The sequence below is a fragment of the Suricata suricatta genome, chromosome 16 (assembly GCF_006229205.1).
Source record: "Suricata suricatta isolate VVHF042 chromosome 16, meerkat_22Aug2017_6uvM2_HiC, whole genome shotgun sequence".
Lineage (NCBI taxonomy): Eukaryota > Metazoa > Chordata > Mammalia > Carnivora > Herpestidae > Suricata > Suricata suricatta.
Window position 1 is genome coordinate 5,999,361 of NC_043715.1, and position 17,430 is coordinate 6,016,790.

At 53.6% G+C, this 17,430-nt stretch overlaps 1 protein-coding gene across 1 annotated transcript in view; it reads right to left on the reverse strand.

Annotated features, from left to right (window-relative positions):
- The window catches only part of PLCG2 (phospholipase C gamma 2), a 136,981-nt gene that overhangs the window by 72,211 nt on the left and 47,340 nt on the right, over positions 1–17,430 (reverse strand). Inside the window, exons 2-6 of the mRNA XM_029926590.1 lie at positions 15,936–16,079; positions 13,875–13,968; positions 13,078–13,125; positions 2,728–2,812; positions 1,019–1,102 (exon numbers count right to left, since the gene is read on the reverse strand). Of these exons, the coding sequence (XP_029782450.1) occupies positions 1,019–1,102; positions 2,728–2,812; positions 13,078–13,125; positions 13,875–13,968; positions 15,936–16,079 (455 nt within the window). The remainder of the gene's footprint in view (positions 1–1,018; positions 1,103–2,727; positions 2,813–13,077; positions 13,126–13,874; positions 13,969–15,935; positions 16,080–17,430) is intronic.

Genomic DNA, 17,430 nt, shown 5'->3' on the forward strand with positions numbered 1-17,430 from the left:
CACAGAGCCTGACTCAGGTATTGATCCCACGAACCGCGAGATCATGACCCGAGAAGAAACCAGGAGCCAGGTGATTAACTGACTGAGCCCCTCTCATGCCCCTATGGACTTTTTTTTTAATTGCAAAAATAATGTACTCCTCAGAACAAGTCAGAGAGAACAAAGATGTGCAAAGAAAAATGCAATGATCTCTCCTGCCCATTTTCCCAAAGCCCTTCAGTGCACGCACAAAATCAACATCAAACATAAAAACACACCTAGACAGAGGAGAATTACTCTTTGGTGGCTTTGGTTTGGGTTTTGATCAGACCTAGCTCCTCACGTGAATTTGCTGCTGGCATTGCTCACAAAATACCATGGACGTCCCTCCACATTGATACACACCCAGATTCAGGCTTCGGAATCAGCTGCGTCACGTTCTGTGGTATGGGCGGACCACAGTTTCCTCAGCCATTTGTCTCCTGAGAGGCAGGCACATGGCTCCCAGGAATTTTGCCAGCAGAAATAATGTTGCAATCAACAATCTGCCCACAGATTCCTAGATCCCAGTGCCCTTATTTCTCTAAAACAGAGTCCCCAAAATGCCACCGACAGGTCAAAATATGGGCACATCGTAATTTTAAAATGGCGTGTTATCCGAATAAAATATATTCTCATAAACAATGAATGAAAGCATAAAAAGAAGGAACACACACATAACCCCTCCACCCAGAGATGGTTACTCTTCGTAATTTGATAAATTTCCTTTGCAGAATGAGATCATGCAGTTGAGTTAGCTGAACTTTTTTACTTCCACAGGCTCAGATTAAATTCCAAGCAGACTTCTCACATTCCCACCAGGAAGGTGTGACAGAGCCATTTCCCCCCTCCGGTAATCTAACAGAGGCCACTCCCACGGCCTATTTCCTTCACTAGAAGGGCACTCAACACTTCTCGTGGGTTTCTTCAAAACGCACTGGACTTTGAAACACAAGAAAAACGAAAACATCATTGATCATTTGCCCAAGAACTGTCTTACCGACTTTTGCTGCTCAAACATCAGATTCTTATAGAAAAGGTGGAACTGCTCGAAGCCGAGTTCATCTTTGTGAGCGCCTATTTCCTGTGGATAACAACAAACAGAAGGTGAGCACGCGGTCTCTGAGGCCCCTGCAAGAAGCCCGCCGCACCGCGAGCACGCAGGACAGCTCCTCGGCCAGAGCACACCCGCGCTCCTCTGAAGCCACGCTGCTCAAGGTCTCCTAACTCATCCCCCTGGAGAACATACTCACCGCAGGTCCCACCGGGCAAGACCTTGCCCTTGAACCCCAAAACAGAAGAGTCTCGGCCAGAATCCCAAGAGTGGTAATGCTTTCTGGGGCCAAAAGACACTTCCAAATCTAGACGGTATAGGGTCCGTGCATATGGGTCGTTCTAAAAGCAATGGAAAACTAACCAGGAGTTTGGAGTTAGAGCCTAGCTCCAGTCAAGGCTTGTCCCCTGAGCTGCGTGCTTAATGGCTTTGGGTCATTTACTTGAACGTTTCAGACTCTCTGTTTCTCCATCTGTAAAATGGGAAAACCACCACCACCCTCCCTAGGACCTCCCTGAAACCAAATCAGTAATGTCTACGTATCGTCGGCTCAGCAAAGGCTTGAGAAAGAGCAGGATTCCGGGGGCACCCGGGGGGCTCAGTCAGTTGAGAGTCCGGCTCGGTTTGGGCTCACGTCACCATCTCATGGTTCATGGCCTCAGGCCCCATGTTGGGCTCCATGCTGACAATAGGGAGCCTGCTTGGGATTCTCTCTCTCCCTCTCTCTGTGCCCCTCCAGGGCATGCTGTCTCTCTCTCTCTCTCTCTCTCTCTCTCAAAATAAACAGATTTTTTAAAAAATAGCAAGATTCCTATGATGCACGGTCATCAATGGTGAATGCTTTTTCCTACCTCTGTCTCTGCCTTCTTAGAATCGTTGGAATGTTTTAGGCAGGTTACAAGATGGCCAGATAGCCATAAGGTGGGTTGTTAACTCTTCCAAGAGTTCGCCAATACAAAACGGATGCATGTTCTTGGCTAAGGAAGCCTGTGCCAGGGGCTGCCACTGATAAGGCCATGTGAGTCCTGCAATCAGGCCAGTGGGATGGGGAGTCACTGGGCTCCGTGACAAGAGTCGGGCCCTCTCTGAGCACCACACACAGTGGCACCCATCATCTCCAGCCTTACGCCATTCAGGAAAGCCCCTCCTGCCCTGCTCTATGCCCTCGCTCTTAGATCTACCAACAGCTGCATTATGCAAGACCATAAACAAGCTAAATGATGGTGGGGAGCAGAGGTGGGCGGGAAATGGGAGGGAAGGGCAGAGAAGAGCCAACGGAAAGCACGTTGTGAAGACCTGCATACAAAATGCCATGTTCCTGACAACCTACATAAGGAACCTTCCGTGACTTTTTCCAAAAAACCCCATGTGTTCAACGTTACTTGAAGGAGACAGTAGGCTGTCAGGTGGTGAGGGAAAGGGTAGGCTGTACTGTGGGGACATTCCAAGTCCAGAGCCCAGCAAGCACGGCCCTCACGGAGGTGTCCTCTGCTAGGACGGCGAACACGCACCTACGACCTCCAGGGGGTCCCCCTGTCTCAACAGAGGCAGAGGGATCAGGAGATGAAGGATTCTCCTGGGCACCGTTCAGCGGAGCTCAAAGGCTAAGCGACCCTCAGTTCACAAAAATCACCAGGCCGAGCCAGGAAACTTACCACAAACTTATCTTTGAGGAACTTGGCACTGCTCACTTTGAAGTTGACCAGGGGCAAGATGGTCTTCAACTCTCGGAGGCTGATGCTGCAAAAGAGGGAAACCCCAGCTCTGTCCACCTCGAGGGGCTTCAATGTTCCCATCCACTCCACCCTCAGGAGCCCTAGGAGAAGAGGGACTGGGCACGAGAGACCTTGGGTTCGAGGCGGGCTGACACCATGAGGCACGAGGCCGGTCTCCACACTTCAGGGAGGAGGACTCAGGCTCCATAAGAGATTCACGGGGTGAGCAGAACATGGTGTCAGGTGACCAGAGAGCCTTTGCAGATGTGAAACATCCCAGGGGTTCAAACTAAGGGGAGGTCGATGAAGGCCAGAGGGGGAGGGAGAAGGAGCCAACCTTATTCAAGCACCTACAACATGCCAGGCTGCCCTGGTGTCCAGGCAATAACCTCACTACACTTGGACCCCTACACAGTAAGCATTACCCACCCTCGGGGTTCAGAACAGGCAATGGGAGGGTGGGCACAGAGCTCAAGGTCAGAGCTGGGTGATCGCAGAGCCTGGGTTTGAATCAAATCCCAAAATGTACAGTCATTTGGACCATATCACAGGAATCTTCATGCATGTTTTTCACTTGGGCCAGGTGGCAAGTTCAGTGTCAAGGCAAAGAAAGGGAAAGCGCATTCAGAGCCAAAGAAATAACTGTACTGGGGGCATCTGAGTGGCTCGCTTGGCTGAACATCCAACTTCCGCTCAGGTCACGATCTCGCAGTTCGCCAGTTGGAGCCCTGCGTCGGGCTCTGCGCTGACGGCTCAGAGCCTAGAGCCTGCTTCGGATTCTGTGTCAGCCTCTCTCTGACCCTCCCCTGCTCCCATTGTTTCCCTCTTTCTCAAAAATAAATAAAACATTAAAAAAGAAAGAAAGAAAGAAAGAACCACACAGGGGCTCCTGGCGGCTCAGTCAGCTAAGCATCCAACTCTTGATTTCAGCTCAGGTCATGATCTCATGGTTCCTGAGTTCAGGCCCCGCATCAGGCTTTGTGCTGACAATGCAGAGCCAGCTTCAGATCCTCCTTCACCCTCCCTCTCTACCCCTCCCCTGCTCACATCCTCTCTCTCTCAAAATTAAATAAAACACTTAAAAAAATAAAAGAAATAACCATAATAGGGATAATATCAGTAGTAACGGCTGAAACTGAAACAGTGCGTACTCAATGCTGGGCACCGTTCCAGGGGACAGACGGACGAACACACACACACACACACACTCAATGCAAGGCCGCCTTACAAGGTGAACATTCCGTCAGCACCTCCACATTCCAGGTAAAGAAACCGGCTAAGAGAGGCTCGGCGCTGAGATGGGGAGGAGGCAGACTCCAGGACGGCCGACCTGTGACCCCTGCAGGTTACCCCCTCTCCGGGAACAGCGTGAGGAGTGGGGCGGTATATGGGGTTAAAGTGGTGGGTCAAGGGCATGAGATCCAGACCCGTGTAGCTACAGAGCCGAGCGCCCAGCAGAGCGAGAGCCAGTGGTCTGGGGGAGCTGTCGGTGTGGTGGACGAAAACTGCTCTGTGTTCTAGAGGCATTCAGACTGGACAGGGCTGTGCGTGCCCAAGGAAGGAAGCCTGGCCCAGGATGTGGGCAGAAAATGGCCCAGTTTCCCCGACGCCCTCGCCTCGGCCTCTGCCAGTACATTGGAAGGAAGCAGCACGTTCCCTGCAGCAGCTGCCCTGGAGGCTGAGGTGTCCCCTTCCACAGCCTTCTTACCCCTAGTCTAACAGCCCCACTAACACCAGACTCCTTTACCTGCAAGAGGCTTCCCTACCCCTCATGACCACAGGGCCTGCATGGAGGGCTTTCCCGGGGACACAGAGACAACCATGTCAGGTGGGGCTGGCTGGGAAGAGAATCAAGCAGGCTGGCCGAGACCCTCGTTCTGACCCAGCCCCCCAGGGTGTCAGGGAAGAACCCGCCAGGGCAGGAGGAAGGGAGAGGAGCAGCGGGGGCTGGCAGCCCAAGACGGGGCAGGGAGGGGGTCTGGTCAGGCTGGTGACCCTGCAATGCTCATCCGGGATCAAGGAAGAGGTCAGAATCCCCTTGGGGACCTAGAGCCTCCAGGCAGAAGCAGGGCCAAGGACCCTTCCCACATCCAGGCAGAGAGACGGTAGGGGCGGGAAGGGGGGGGTGCTGGAATCCACTGGAGTGAATATAAGGTCCAGGGGCATGAGACTCGGAGCAACAGGGCATCCGAACCCTCCTGCTCCAGAAGTCCCACCTTACAGCAGAGCAGCTGAGCCCCAGGTAAAGGGGGGGGCCGAAGAGCTTCCTTGGGCTCCTATGCTGGGGCCTCGCCACTCCCCTCTCCTCCCCAGACCCTCCCCGTGGATGTGTGCTGCAGGGCCCCGTGAGCAAGAACGGGCACCGTGACTCCCCAGCTACTGGAAGGGAGGGGGAACCCGGCAGCCCCCAACCTCGCAGCTCTCCTCGCCTGCAACCTGTCAGGAGATGGAGGGCGTGCCTCACCAAGGTCACATCCAGCATCCGGTGACCCTTCGGGGAGCGTGACCAGCGCTCTGATGACCTCAACAGGGGACGGCGCTGCAGGCCGTGCAGCAACCATGGCAGCCCTGTTTCCTCCAGCCCCTTCACACCCACAGGTGCTCACCCCCCGCCCCTCCAGTGAGCTTCCCGCACCCAAATCCACAGCTTAGACTCTGCTTCCCACAGACTCAGCCTGCGATGGCGGGCTGGGAACCCGGGTGCATCCTTTGGAGAGGGAAGACAAGACACGGTCCCCACCGCGGGCCACGAAGGGCCCTTGGTCTTCCCTGGAAGACATCACTCTACCACAGCGGCACCTTCCCTTGTCGGCCGGGCACGTTCCCCGCCCCTGCAGCGCAGCATCCGGCAGCCTTCTCCACGCAGCCCGGGGCCTGCACCCCCAGGAAACTCATCTGCCCCCCTGAGCCTGGACCATCATCTCTGCCACCCTGAGCTTTAGAGCCAGGACAATAATAAGCCTATGTCAGTGCCCGACTGAAGTCAGGCACCGCCTGAGCACGTTTCACACTCCAACCCACCGAAACCCCACACCAGGAACTACTCTCTCTCTCTTCTACAGATTAGAGAGCTAAAGCACAGAGAAATTAAGTGTTTTACCCAAACTCACACAACTACTAAGTATCAAAGTGGAGATTCAAATCTCACCACTGCCCAAGAGAACTTTCTACGGTGATGGAAATGTTCTAGATCTGGGCCGTGCGATGTAGCAGCCACTAGCCACATGTGGCTGCTGACCACCTGAGATGTGGCCACCATGACCAAGGAACAAAAATTTTACTTTCATTTAATTTTAATTAATTTAAATAGCCACATGTAGGGGGGGGGGCACCATATTGGACCCAGCAGCTCTAGGCTCCTGCTTTTCTAAGGAGGGTCCCTGGGAGTTTGTTCAAAATGCAAATTCTTGAGCCTCAGGCCAGACCTGGTGAAGGAGAATCTCTGCAGGGAAGACTGGGCACAGCTAAGGCTGAAGCCCCGCCCCCAGGCAGTCCCCAGGTGGCGGGGCCACCCTGTTAACTGCACGGTAACTACCTGCATTCCTGCTGGAGACCTGGACCCACACACCTGCCTCCCACATGCATTCCTGCCCCCCTTCTGCCTCCTGAAGACGCCACACGGTCTGCCCTCTGTCCCTGGAGCCTGAAGAACAAAGAGCGGCATTCAGACTATGCAAACCCAACGTTATATACCAAGGGACAAAGGAAGGAAAGAAATGTCCACAGGGGACAATCTGCTACCAGCCCTTGAGGTTTCTACCCCTCTGTGGGACTCAGCCCCTGTGACCGTCACACCTGGTAACACAATTCCCGGGGCCCTCAAAGCTTCTCTTTGAGAGAGACAGAGAGAGAGACAGAGACAGAGAAAGAACGCACTCATGCAAGCTGGGGAGGAGCAGAGAGAGGGGGAGACACAGAATCTGAAGCAGGCTCCAGGCTCCGAGCTGTTGGCACAGAGCCTGATCCAGGGCTCGAACCCATGAACTGTGAGATCATGACCTGAGCCAAGGTCAGTTGCTTAACCAATTGAGCCACCCAGGCACCCCTCAAGGTATATTTAAGGACCATAGAAATTCCCTCCTTTTGTACCAACCTCAAAACATAATTCCCAGGTGTGAGACAACTGAACTCTAAAGGCTCAAAGGCAGAGTAGGGCTGGGTCTCGAGAAATCTAGCTAAGAGGTACGGTTAAAGGACTGACACATTTGACTCAGTGTCCTCAGGCCTGGAAATGTCTCAAGGAAAGCGTCCAAAGCTAGAACGTTCCATGTGCTTATGTAGGAATGAAAGGCAGAATTTTCTTTCATCCAACACATACTAGGAAGACCAAACTAGTCAGACCCCTGCCCCAAGGAGCCCCCACCAACATGAGCAGCAACTGGAAGAAAGGACCCAAGGGAAGCAGAGCATGTCCGCCCAATGGAGACTATGGAGCCAAGGCACCCAGCCAAGAATCCTACAGTGACCCCAAAAATGCTTCTTATGAGGGGGGTCATGGCATAGATTCGCTCTGAACCCAACTAGGTGAAAATCTGAACCTAAGGAAAACTGAACAGAACTTAAATGACACACAAAAAACATTTCAAACCAAACATCACTTTTCCACTGGCTGATTCCTAACACAGGCACTGACATCATGCTCCTGAAGAGATGAAATAAAACATGTATGTTCTTACAGTTTAACATGAGGTGAAATCACTTTAATTCTCCCCTCCATTAGGCTGGGCTGGACTCAGGATATTTAGTCCCAAAGAACAGAGTTGGGGGTGACTTTACAAAGGAGGAATCTGCCCAACACCACCTTGGCCAGGTGACCAAGCGTTACATCGCCTCTGATAGGCCGTGCTGGGAGCTCACACCCTCGGTGTGACAGGATGGAAATGAACTTCACCTCTGTGATATTCTTCCCTATCACTCACAGCCTCACCCCGCCCGTCACTCCAGCCTCATCGTGGAGAAAAGGTCAGACCGACACGAACACAAGGATGAGCTACCACATACCTGAGACGTGCTCCTCAAAAGGGTCAAGGTCAGGAAGGACAGAAATGGTCACGAACCAGAGGAGATAAAGGATAGAACAACGAAGTTTAATGGCAGGTTCCTGGGATCTTGAACCAGGAAAAGGGCATCAGTGCGAAAACAGTGAGCCTCAAATAAAGTCCAGGGCTCAGCACTGAGTCAGACACCAGTGTTGGCTTCTCAGTTGGGACAACTCTGTCACGGCAACGTGTGATGTGAGCAATGAAGAGAGCTGGACAGAGGGGTATTTGGGAATCTTTGTAACTTTCCTCTAAATGTAAAATTATTCCAAAACTTAGAAATGAAATAGGACATAAGATCATAAGATCATGTGTGCAATTAGATTTTCTTAAAATGAGTAGGTAAAAAAAGCTGAAAATGGAAATCTACTGAAAAAATTGTAGCTGGAGTTAACAGTACCTACCATTTAATATCAAATTTATACAATTTTTTCTGGTTTTCAGTATTTATAAAGCTTTCTAGAATGAATAGGAGTCACTTTCACAATTTTTTTTAATTTGATTTTTCAAAGGTAATGATAAATAATTTTTTACACATTCACTTTTTGGGGGCACCTGGGTGGTTCAGTCGGTTAAGCATCTGACTTTGGCTCAGGTCATGATCTCACAGTCTGTGGGTTCGAGCCCCGCATCGGGCTCTGTGCTGACAGCTCAGAGCCTGGAGCCTGCTTTGGATTCTGTGTCTCCCTCTCTCTCTCTGCTTCTCCCCTGCTCATGCTCTGACTCTTTCTCTAATAAACATCAAAAAAAATAAAAAATAAAATAAATCATTTTTTCAAAAGGTTATGGTAAATAAAAGTATAAAAATTAAAAATCAAAGGTTGTGTCTTTGGGTCAATGCTTGAAAGTTGAAGAAGGGCAAAAATCATAAGGTCAACTTTTTACATGGGCAGAGGATCTGAACAGGCATTTCTCCAGAGAAGACAAAACAATGCTAAAAACACGTGAAAAGATGCTCAACATCCCCAGCCACTCAGAAGATGCAAAGCAAAACCAAAATACGCTACTACTTCACACCCACTAAGATGGCTGGTATTTGAAAGAAAGGGAGGAAGGAAGGGAGGGAGAGGGCGGAAGAGGAAAGTAACAAGCGCTGACAAGCAAGTGGCAAAGACTGGAGCCCCTGTGCCCTGCTGGTGGGGGGTAAGTCTGCAGCAGGTGCAGTGGAAAACCATAATGCAGTTTGTCTAAGAATTGAACCGACGGGGCGGGGGGGGGGGGGGGGGGGGGGGGGGGGGGGGGGGGGGGGGGGGGGGGGGGGGGGGGGGGGGGGGGGGGAGGGACGCGGCACCTGTGGGGCTCAGCTGAGTAAGCGCCTGACTCTTGATTTCGGCTCAAGTCCTGACCTTACAGTTTTGTGAGTTTGAGCCCAGCACTGGGCTCTGTGCTCTGTCTCTCTCAAAATAAATAAACTTAAGGGGCGCCTGGGTGGCTCAGTCAGTTTAGTGCCCAACTTTGGCTCAGGTTATGATCTCACACTCATGGGTTCGAGCCCCACGTTGGGCTTGGCACTGATCGCTCAGAGACTGGAGTCTGCTTTGGATTCTGTGTTCCCTCTCTCTGCCTCTCCCCGGCTCATGCACTGCCTGTCTCTTTCAAAATTATAATTAAGGAGGGCGTCTGGGTGGCTTAGTCAGTTGAGCATCTGGCTTTGGCTCAGGTCATGATCTCACAGTTCGTGGGTTCGAGCCCCGCATCGGGCTCTGTGCTGACAGCTCAGAGCCTGGAGCCTGTCTGCAAATTCTGTGTCTCCCTCTCTCTGACCCTCCCCTGCTCGGTCACACTCTCTCTCTCCCTCTCTCTCTCTCTCTCTCTCTAAAACAAGTAAAACATTAAAACAAATTTTTTTAAACACAAAATTATAAATAAGCATTTAAATACTTTTTTAAATGTATAAACTTAAAAAAAAAAGTTGAACAGTCCTACTATTTGACTCCGCAAATCCACTTCTGGATAAAGTACACAGGAACTGAAAACAAGCACATGAACACGCATGTTCAAAGTAACAGTATCACAATCACCAGAAGGGGAAGGCAATCAAAGTGTCCATCAACAGACAAATGGATAAAGTAACTGTGGGCTACACCTAGAGTGGAATGCTGTGCAGCCTGTAAATTCTGACACCTGGCCCAGGAACGCAGATGAACCGTGAAGACGTTCTGAAGCAAACAAGCCAGTCACAGAGAGATGAATACCTCCTGGTCCCACTAGTAGGAGGCGCCTAGAGCAGTCACACCCACGGAGACAGAATGGAGGAGAGAGGTGATCAGGGCGGGGGAGGGGGTGGGGGGAGGGACTACTCGTGGGGACAGAGTTTCAGTCCTGCAAGAGGTGAGCGCTGAAGCCAATGGCAGAGCTGGACACGCACCTCATCTCACAGAGGCGTGTGCTTAAAATGGTAGATTTTACGTTGTGTAGATATTACCACAATCAAATTAAATAGCATAGGGGGCGCCCGGGGGGCTCAGCCGGTTAAGCAGCCAGCTTCAGCTCAGGTCGTGATCTCCCAGTTCATGCATTTGAGCCCCGCATCGGGCTCTGTGCTGACAGCTCGGAGCCTGGAGCCTGCTTCGGATTCTGTGTCTCCCTCTCTCTCTCTCTGCTTCTCCCCTGTTCATTCTCTGTGTGTGTGTCTCTCTCTCAAAAACAAATAAAACATCTTAAAATTTTTTAAAAAAGAAGTAAAAGAGGAAAAGCACCACCACCTAGTGATCGGGGAGCCCCCACCCCGGTGTCGTGCCCGGCAAGCTGGGTTGCGGCAGACGAGTCGGGTCACTCCTCTTGGCCTCAGTGCCCTCATGAGATGGACCCCAGGGCACCCAGCTCAGCAGTGTGCGAACATTCCGGAAGGCCCCACCACCGACAGCACGCTGGCTGCTGCAAACCCAGCTCTCCACAAACACCAGCTGCTTCCGCCTGCCTCCGGACACGCTGGACGGTGAACGGGGCGTGCAGGCTGAGCCGGGCGCGGGCAGCCGGGCACCGGGGCAGCCTGGAGCCCACCTCCTCAGCCTGCCGCCGGCCCGGGGGTCTTTCCTTGGCACCCGCAGCTCCTTTGTTTTCCTTCAGGAAACGCCATCGGTCGTGGGCGGCGGGAAGGGAGGGGAACCTGGCAGAGCAGACGTCAGTCGCCCTCCGGTTGGCACCTCGCTCAGAGTTCCGTTGGAAAAACTCCGGCCGGGCCTCCCAGAACCACAGGAAAGGTGGCCTTTTCCACATGTTGACGGAGCGGCGGGGCTCGGCCCCCGGGGAGTGAAGTCGGGGAGCGCGAACGGGGAAGCCAGGAACAGGGCATCTGGCCCAGAAATGGACTTCCTCTCTGCTGAAGGTTCTGGTCGATGGAAAGACGGACCTCTGTGCGGGGATCCGGTCTGAGCCAGACAGCCAGAGGGAGGCTTTCGTTTGTTGACAAGATGGAGAGGTGGACCTCCAAACCAAAGCGGCGACCCTGTAGCCAGCGTGGGCAGGGAGAGGGCCCAGGAGGGCACCGCCCGTCACCCCTGTGCCAACCTCAACAGGGAATCACCGCGAAGCCACACAGAAAGGAAACACGAGGGAGGCCCCACTTCGGAGGCTGAAAGAGACCAGCGTGAACCCGCCCCCGCCCCGCCCCCGCCCCAAGCACAACCCGGGTGAGGGGCCGCATGGTGACAGCTGGACAGATGGACGGGGGAGGGGGACGCAGAGCACAGAGCGTGCTTCTGGCAGACCTAAGGACACTCCTGACATCGCACCACCGCTGGCAACGGTTTCTCCATCAGCCCGTCGGACGGCGTGCGTGGAGGAAACCAGGGCGGAGGCCATGTCCAAACTCTGAGATCACCGGGTGAAGAGGACCCTGGCCTGACACCCAGGAACCTTCGAGATGGAAAGGGGACACTGGGGGACAGTTGGAGAGGTTAGCTGCGACCCCACACACCACACTGACATATCTTAACAGAGAGCAGGAGGAAGGCAAATCATGTAAGACTTTTAGAAAAGGCTCTTATGAAGGGGAGAGGGAAGAGGGGGACAAAAAGAGTTGGGGAAAGGGAGGGAGGCAAATCATGAGAGACTCCTGAATACTGAAAACAAATTGAGGGCTGAAGTGGGGGGAAAGGGGAAGGGGGGTGATGGGCATGGAGGAGGGCACTTGTGGGGAAGCGCACTGGGTGTTATATGGAAACCAACTTGACAATAAACTATAAAAAATAAATAAATAAAATGGAAAATCACTCAAAAAAAAAAAAGAAAGAAAGAAAAGGGTCTTATGTGAGGCTCAAATGATAATAATAAAGTGCTGAGCACAGTGCCTAGCAGGCTGAGTCCTCAATAAATGGTGGTTTTTATCATTATATTAATAACTGGATCATAACCTAAAAGAAATGGATGAGAGGATCTTCAAGTTCATCCACAAATCAACATAAATTTAGGCAAAAATCTGCTGCTGCCTTTGGCCCATCAGCTCATCATGGGACAGTCTGGTGACCCAGGGCTAGAGAAAGGGGTGCCCTCCTGACCACTGGGAGAAACACAAACTGCCACCACCTCTCTCAAAATGGGAGCCCAGGAAACACCGCACGGCTCAGATCCCTCCTCTAAGACTCAATCACACACGTTTACCAGCAGGGAGACCCAGAGGTTTCCGCGGCAGAAATCGTCACGATGATAACGGAGGACCAGAAACGACTCTACGTCCATCAAGAAGGAAATGACTTCTCATCAGTAAGGAAATGACGCTCCATCCAAGGGCAAAGCCATGTTTGTCACAAATATGTCTGGCATGGAGCATCGTGTGTGCGGACAGGGGGGTGGGGGGACCGCCCCAAGACGCCCCGTTCACCGGACAAGTATGACGGATTCCATGCTATCACGTCACCCGGCTCTGTCCGACCAGCCCCGAGAGCCATCACGAGTCAACCCGGGTTACTTCACTATGGCAGATCTCTGTTCCCCCGCAAAGTACGGCAGGTGCCACGCGATCCTGTTTCTCCCCAGGACACGGAAGGTGCTGGAATACGAAGCCCTCAAGGACAAGGTCCAAGCGCTCCGGAGAAGTAGTCTCTGCAGAATGACTCAAGCATTCGCGGAAGCGAGGCCCCGGACGGTTGTGTCTCCATCGGCCCCTGGTCCCTGGAAGGTCCAATCTGACCTCACGAGGACCTTTCCACACCACAAAACAAGCTCCAACTGCCTCGGGGTGTCCAGAGAAAGAGCATCAGGGACCCAAATGATGTGGAAGAAAACCCACAAAAATATGAACGAATCTCACCTGTTTCTTCTGGTTTGATCCACTGAATAAATCTGCTTTCTCAGCCAACTGGGAAGAGAGGTGAGACAGAGAGAGACAGGGAGAGACAGAGTCAGAGAATCCATAAGTAAACAAACCAGTCTCCGTCAGTTCTATGGAAAGGGGACAGAGGAAACCGGAAATGGGGAGAGTTTTCCAAACTGCTCAGGAAGTACCAGGTTCCTCGCTGGGGCTGACATGCCCCAGCGGAGTCAAGAGCCCCCTCCGACTCGTATGGGCTGGTGTTCCCTAACCTGACGAACCTCTCTGAAGAGATTCATTAATCCCCCCATAAAAGCTGGTGAGAAAAATGGTGGGAATCCGAGGGCTGCAGCCGAAGGGACAAGAATTCACACACCAATCCCGTGCAGACCTCTACGACACTGACCACGGACAAGGCAGTCCTGAGCCTCCCCCGTCCGAGAGGCAGCGGCAGGTGGGAAAAGCGGCCTCTGCTTCGGTGAGCTGCTTTAATCCCTTCCTCAGCCTGTAAGAAGGAAGCCCCCGGTCCTCCCCCGGACACTCCACCCATGTGTGTTTTTCTGCCTCAGTTTCAACGAACTCCTCACCCCGCCAGGCTAAGCGAGGCTTAGCCCCGGGAGGGGCTCTACAACGAGAGAGTGGGGAGCCCACAGCCCCTACCGAGAACTGCTGCACACAGAAGCTCACTGAGCCTCCGAGATGCCATGTTCCGTTTCTCTTTCCTTCGCTCGTGGTGGCTAGAGGGAGGAGAGTAAATTAACGTGCAAATACAGAGATAAACAAGCAAAAGTCAATACCTCTCAATGATGGTGGGTGTAGACGCGCTCATCACTTCCTGGTGTAAGATTTTCAGGCCAGAGAGCCACTTAGTAGCATCTTCCTTAGTGTCAGCTGGACAGGTGAATAGGAACGGAAATGTCACCCCCCGGGAAGATCTCTGCATAAAGACCCAGCACCAGGCCACCCGGCCCCACACCCGCCACAGGATGGGAGAAGCGGTGCTGGTTTCTAGTTCTGGACAAGGGCACCGAGAAGGCACCTCCTTCGTGCCTTCCTGGTTCTAAGACGTGCTCTCTGTCCGAGATGGGGCCACAGGCCAGTGATGAGCCTTCTAAACAGGGGTGACAAGTAGGACACTTTTCTAACCCCCGTGAGTTTTAGCTTTTACCCTTCTGGTAACAAATAAGGTGCAGGGTCTGGGATTATTTGCACCCCAATCCCGAGCAGCCCTCAGCATTTCCTGTTTCTAGACAAGGTCAGGAAGAAGGTAAGAGCTTGCGTCCCTGAGGGATCGCAAGTGCCCCTGCACCGCCTCGGGCTGGGTGACATGCAGCTGGTCCCCTGACCTCTCTGTGCCTCATTTCCTCATCAGGAAAACGGAGCTAGCAATGCAAACGCCTCTGAGCTGTCACACAGCCTTAAGGACCAGGCACCTCGTTCACCCAGACGAGAGCACACGCTGACATGGCTGCTCTCGCCTCCCCACGTGCGTGAGGAGAATATTAAGCCCAGCGGGTAGAGAGACCTGGCCCAGGGCCAGTAAGGGGGAAGCTGGGATCCGAATCCAGGTCCCACAGTCTCTCTACTCAACTTGGAGACCGCTGGAACAAAGACCCCAGAGGGGACCAGACACCAGAGCTGGCACCCTGGACTCCAAGTCTCATGGGCTCATGGTGTCCGGACCTAGAACAAGGAGACCTCAGCCTGCAGCGGCGCTAAGTGGACACAACACTGAAGGTCCACGGGCACAGGCCCCTCCCTCCTGCGCCATCTCCACACCAACCACATACCAACCGTCAGACGTCCACTCGATGTCTCCCACGTCCAGCTTGCTATTTCCCTCCTTCAACGCCTCACACGTGCACCACCTTCTCCCCAGACTGGCCTCCCTCTTCCCCACCCCCGCCAACTCCTACTGATGCCTCAAAACCCAGTTTAACAGTCACCCCCTCTGCAAAGCCTTCCCTGGAATCAGGCCCTCCGTGCTGTAGTGTGATCAGCCTACAGCTCTCCTCACGGCACACTGTGAGCTCCTGTCCCCAAGGCAGCGGCTGGGTCTCATTCCTCCTTATGGCCCCAGTGGCATCCAGGGCATCCAGGGCAGAGTACACACTCAGGTGCGCGACGCCAGATGGAGAGCAAATCAGCGAGAGCTGCTATGCCCTCATCTAAATGCCCCTGACACCGCTCCGCTTCCAATGCCTCCCTTGCTCTACTTTTTACGGGATTTACTTTCTCTCTCATCAGTCATGGCTGAACCCACAGTCGTAAGTCGGCAAGTCCAAGGGCTGGGCCCGAAGGTGGGACGAGCTTCTGCCTCTGACGGAAGCTTCTAGGCTCTTCACCAGCTCCTCTCCCGGCCTCGCAGAAGCTCCTCTGGCTGTTTGGTGGATGCACAGGGATGGCTGGAAAGCTCACCTCTGAATCGGAGATCTGTGAGTGTACGTGTGCACACCCCTATGGGCATGCATGTGCGTACGGCGTATGTACTGTGTGCATGTGTGCACGTGCACTACATGTAGATGCGTGTGTGCGTGCACATGCGGGAGATAGAAGATTCCAGGGTCTTTCCTCCCAATCAGCCAAGTGGACAGTGCAGGCTCCATTGGATGGAAACCGGACCCCGCTTTCAGCCCTCCGCATGAGCCAAGCTGGCCCTTCACTATGCTCCCCACGTCCCGGTGGGGCAGGCAGGACCGCTCTCCCCATTTCGCAGCTGAGCAAACTGCAGCTCAGAGAGGTGGAGCAGCCGGCCTGAAGGCGCACAGCCAGAGAGGGGCGGGTGCCCCTGGACACGGGTGAGGACACCCCGGGGAGGAGGCGGGCGGTGAGGGGGGAGCTCACGGACGCGCGCTCACCTGCCAGGCTGAGGGTGCTGAGGACGAACTGGGTGCCGTACAAGATGGTGAAGCAGCAGTCCTCCTTCTGGCGGACCGCCTTGGCGCGCTCGAAGTCCTTGGAGCTCTTCCCGGGCCGGATCTCCTTGATCTCCATGATATCCACTGGAAGACCAGGGGGAGGGGCCCGTGAGAAGCTGGCGTTCACGCCTCCGGGGACGCCACAGCCCGCTCCCTCACCCCGGCCTGGGGACGGGCCCTGACTGCAGGATGACATGAAAGCTAGTAAAACCTGTGCTCTTCCAAGCCACTAAATGCTGGGACACATGACAGAAATCAGGGAAAATCCATTCTCCCTATAACCTCTGCTGCTGCAGGACTCCAACCCACTCCTGGCTGAATTGGGCCAAGAGGGCCAGCTGGCCCAGGGGTGACCCTGCCCCCTCACAGATGGTCACCTGGCCCAGGGGTGACCCTGCCCCTCACAGATAGCCACCTGGCCCAGGAGTAAGCCCACCCCCTCACAGGTGGCCACCTGACCCAAGGGTGACTCCTCCCCCTCACACATGGCCACCTGACCCATTAGGGGACTTCTCCCCCTAACAGACAGCCACCTGACCCAAGGGTGACCTCTCCCACCACACAGCCACCTGGCCCAAGGGTGACCCCTCCTCCCATACATAGGATGGCCACCTGACCCAAGGGAGACCTCCCTCTCTGTCATAGGATGACCATGGACTGCCACAAAGAGACCAGGTGGACCAGTCACTTCTTTTTTTCTGTCAAAAGTACCTTTCCTGGGCAGACCCGTCCCACAAGCTTCAGATGAAGCTGGTCTGCCCTTCCTCACCTCCTACCACAATGAGCCAACGAAGGGGCCCAAGGGTCCTAGGAATGACCCGGGTGCCCTACCCCAGGGCATCATGACTGCTTCAGGGAGGTGCACATGGCCCAAAGTGGGCCCCTAGCATCCTCCTGGGACTTTTTTGGTCAGAGAGATTTGTAAAATTTCTCTTGCTGCTTTCTCTTGCTGCTGCTGCTGCTGCCACCGCCTGGCTGATGAAACATGAGTCTGGGGGTAGCAGGGAGCACGTTGCCTGCCAGGCAGAAAGACAAGATCGGGGAGCCCCTGGGGGGCTCAGTGGGTTAAGCATCTGACTTTGGCTCGGGTCATGATCTCGCGGTTCGGGAGTTCAAACCCTGCATTGGGCTCTGTGCTGACAGCTTGGAGCCTGGAGCCTGCTTGGGATTCTGTGTCTCCCTCTCTCTGTCCTTCCCCTGCTCATGCTCTGTCTCTCAAAAAATAATTCAACGTTTAAAAAAAAATTTTTTTTTAAAGAAAGAAAAGACTGAGCCTGGATGCACTATTTGAACCCCTAAGTCAGTCACACTTGTCACCATTTCTACCCTAGAAACTGCTATGTCCAAGACACAATATTTTTTTTTTTGCTTTGGTTAATGTGAAATGAGTTTTCATCACCTGCAACTCAAGAGAGTCCTAGGACATACATTTCAG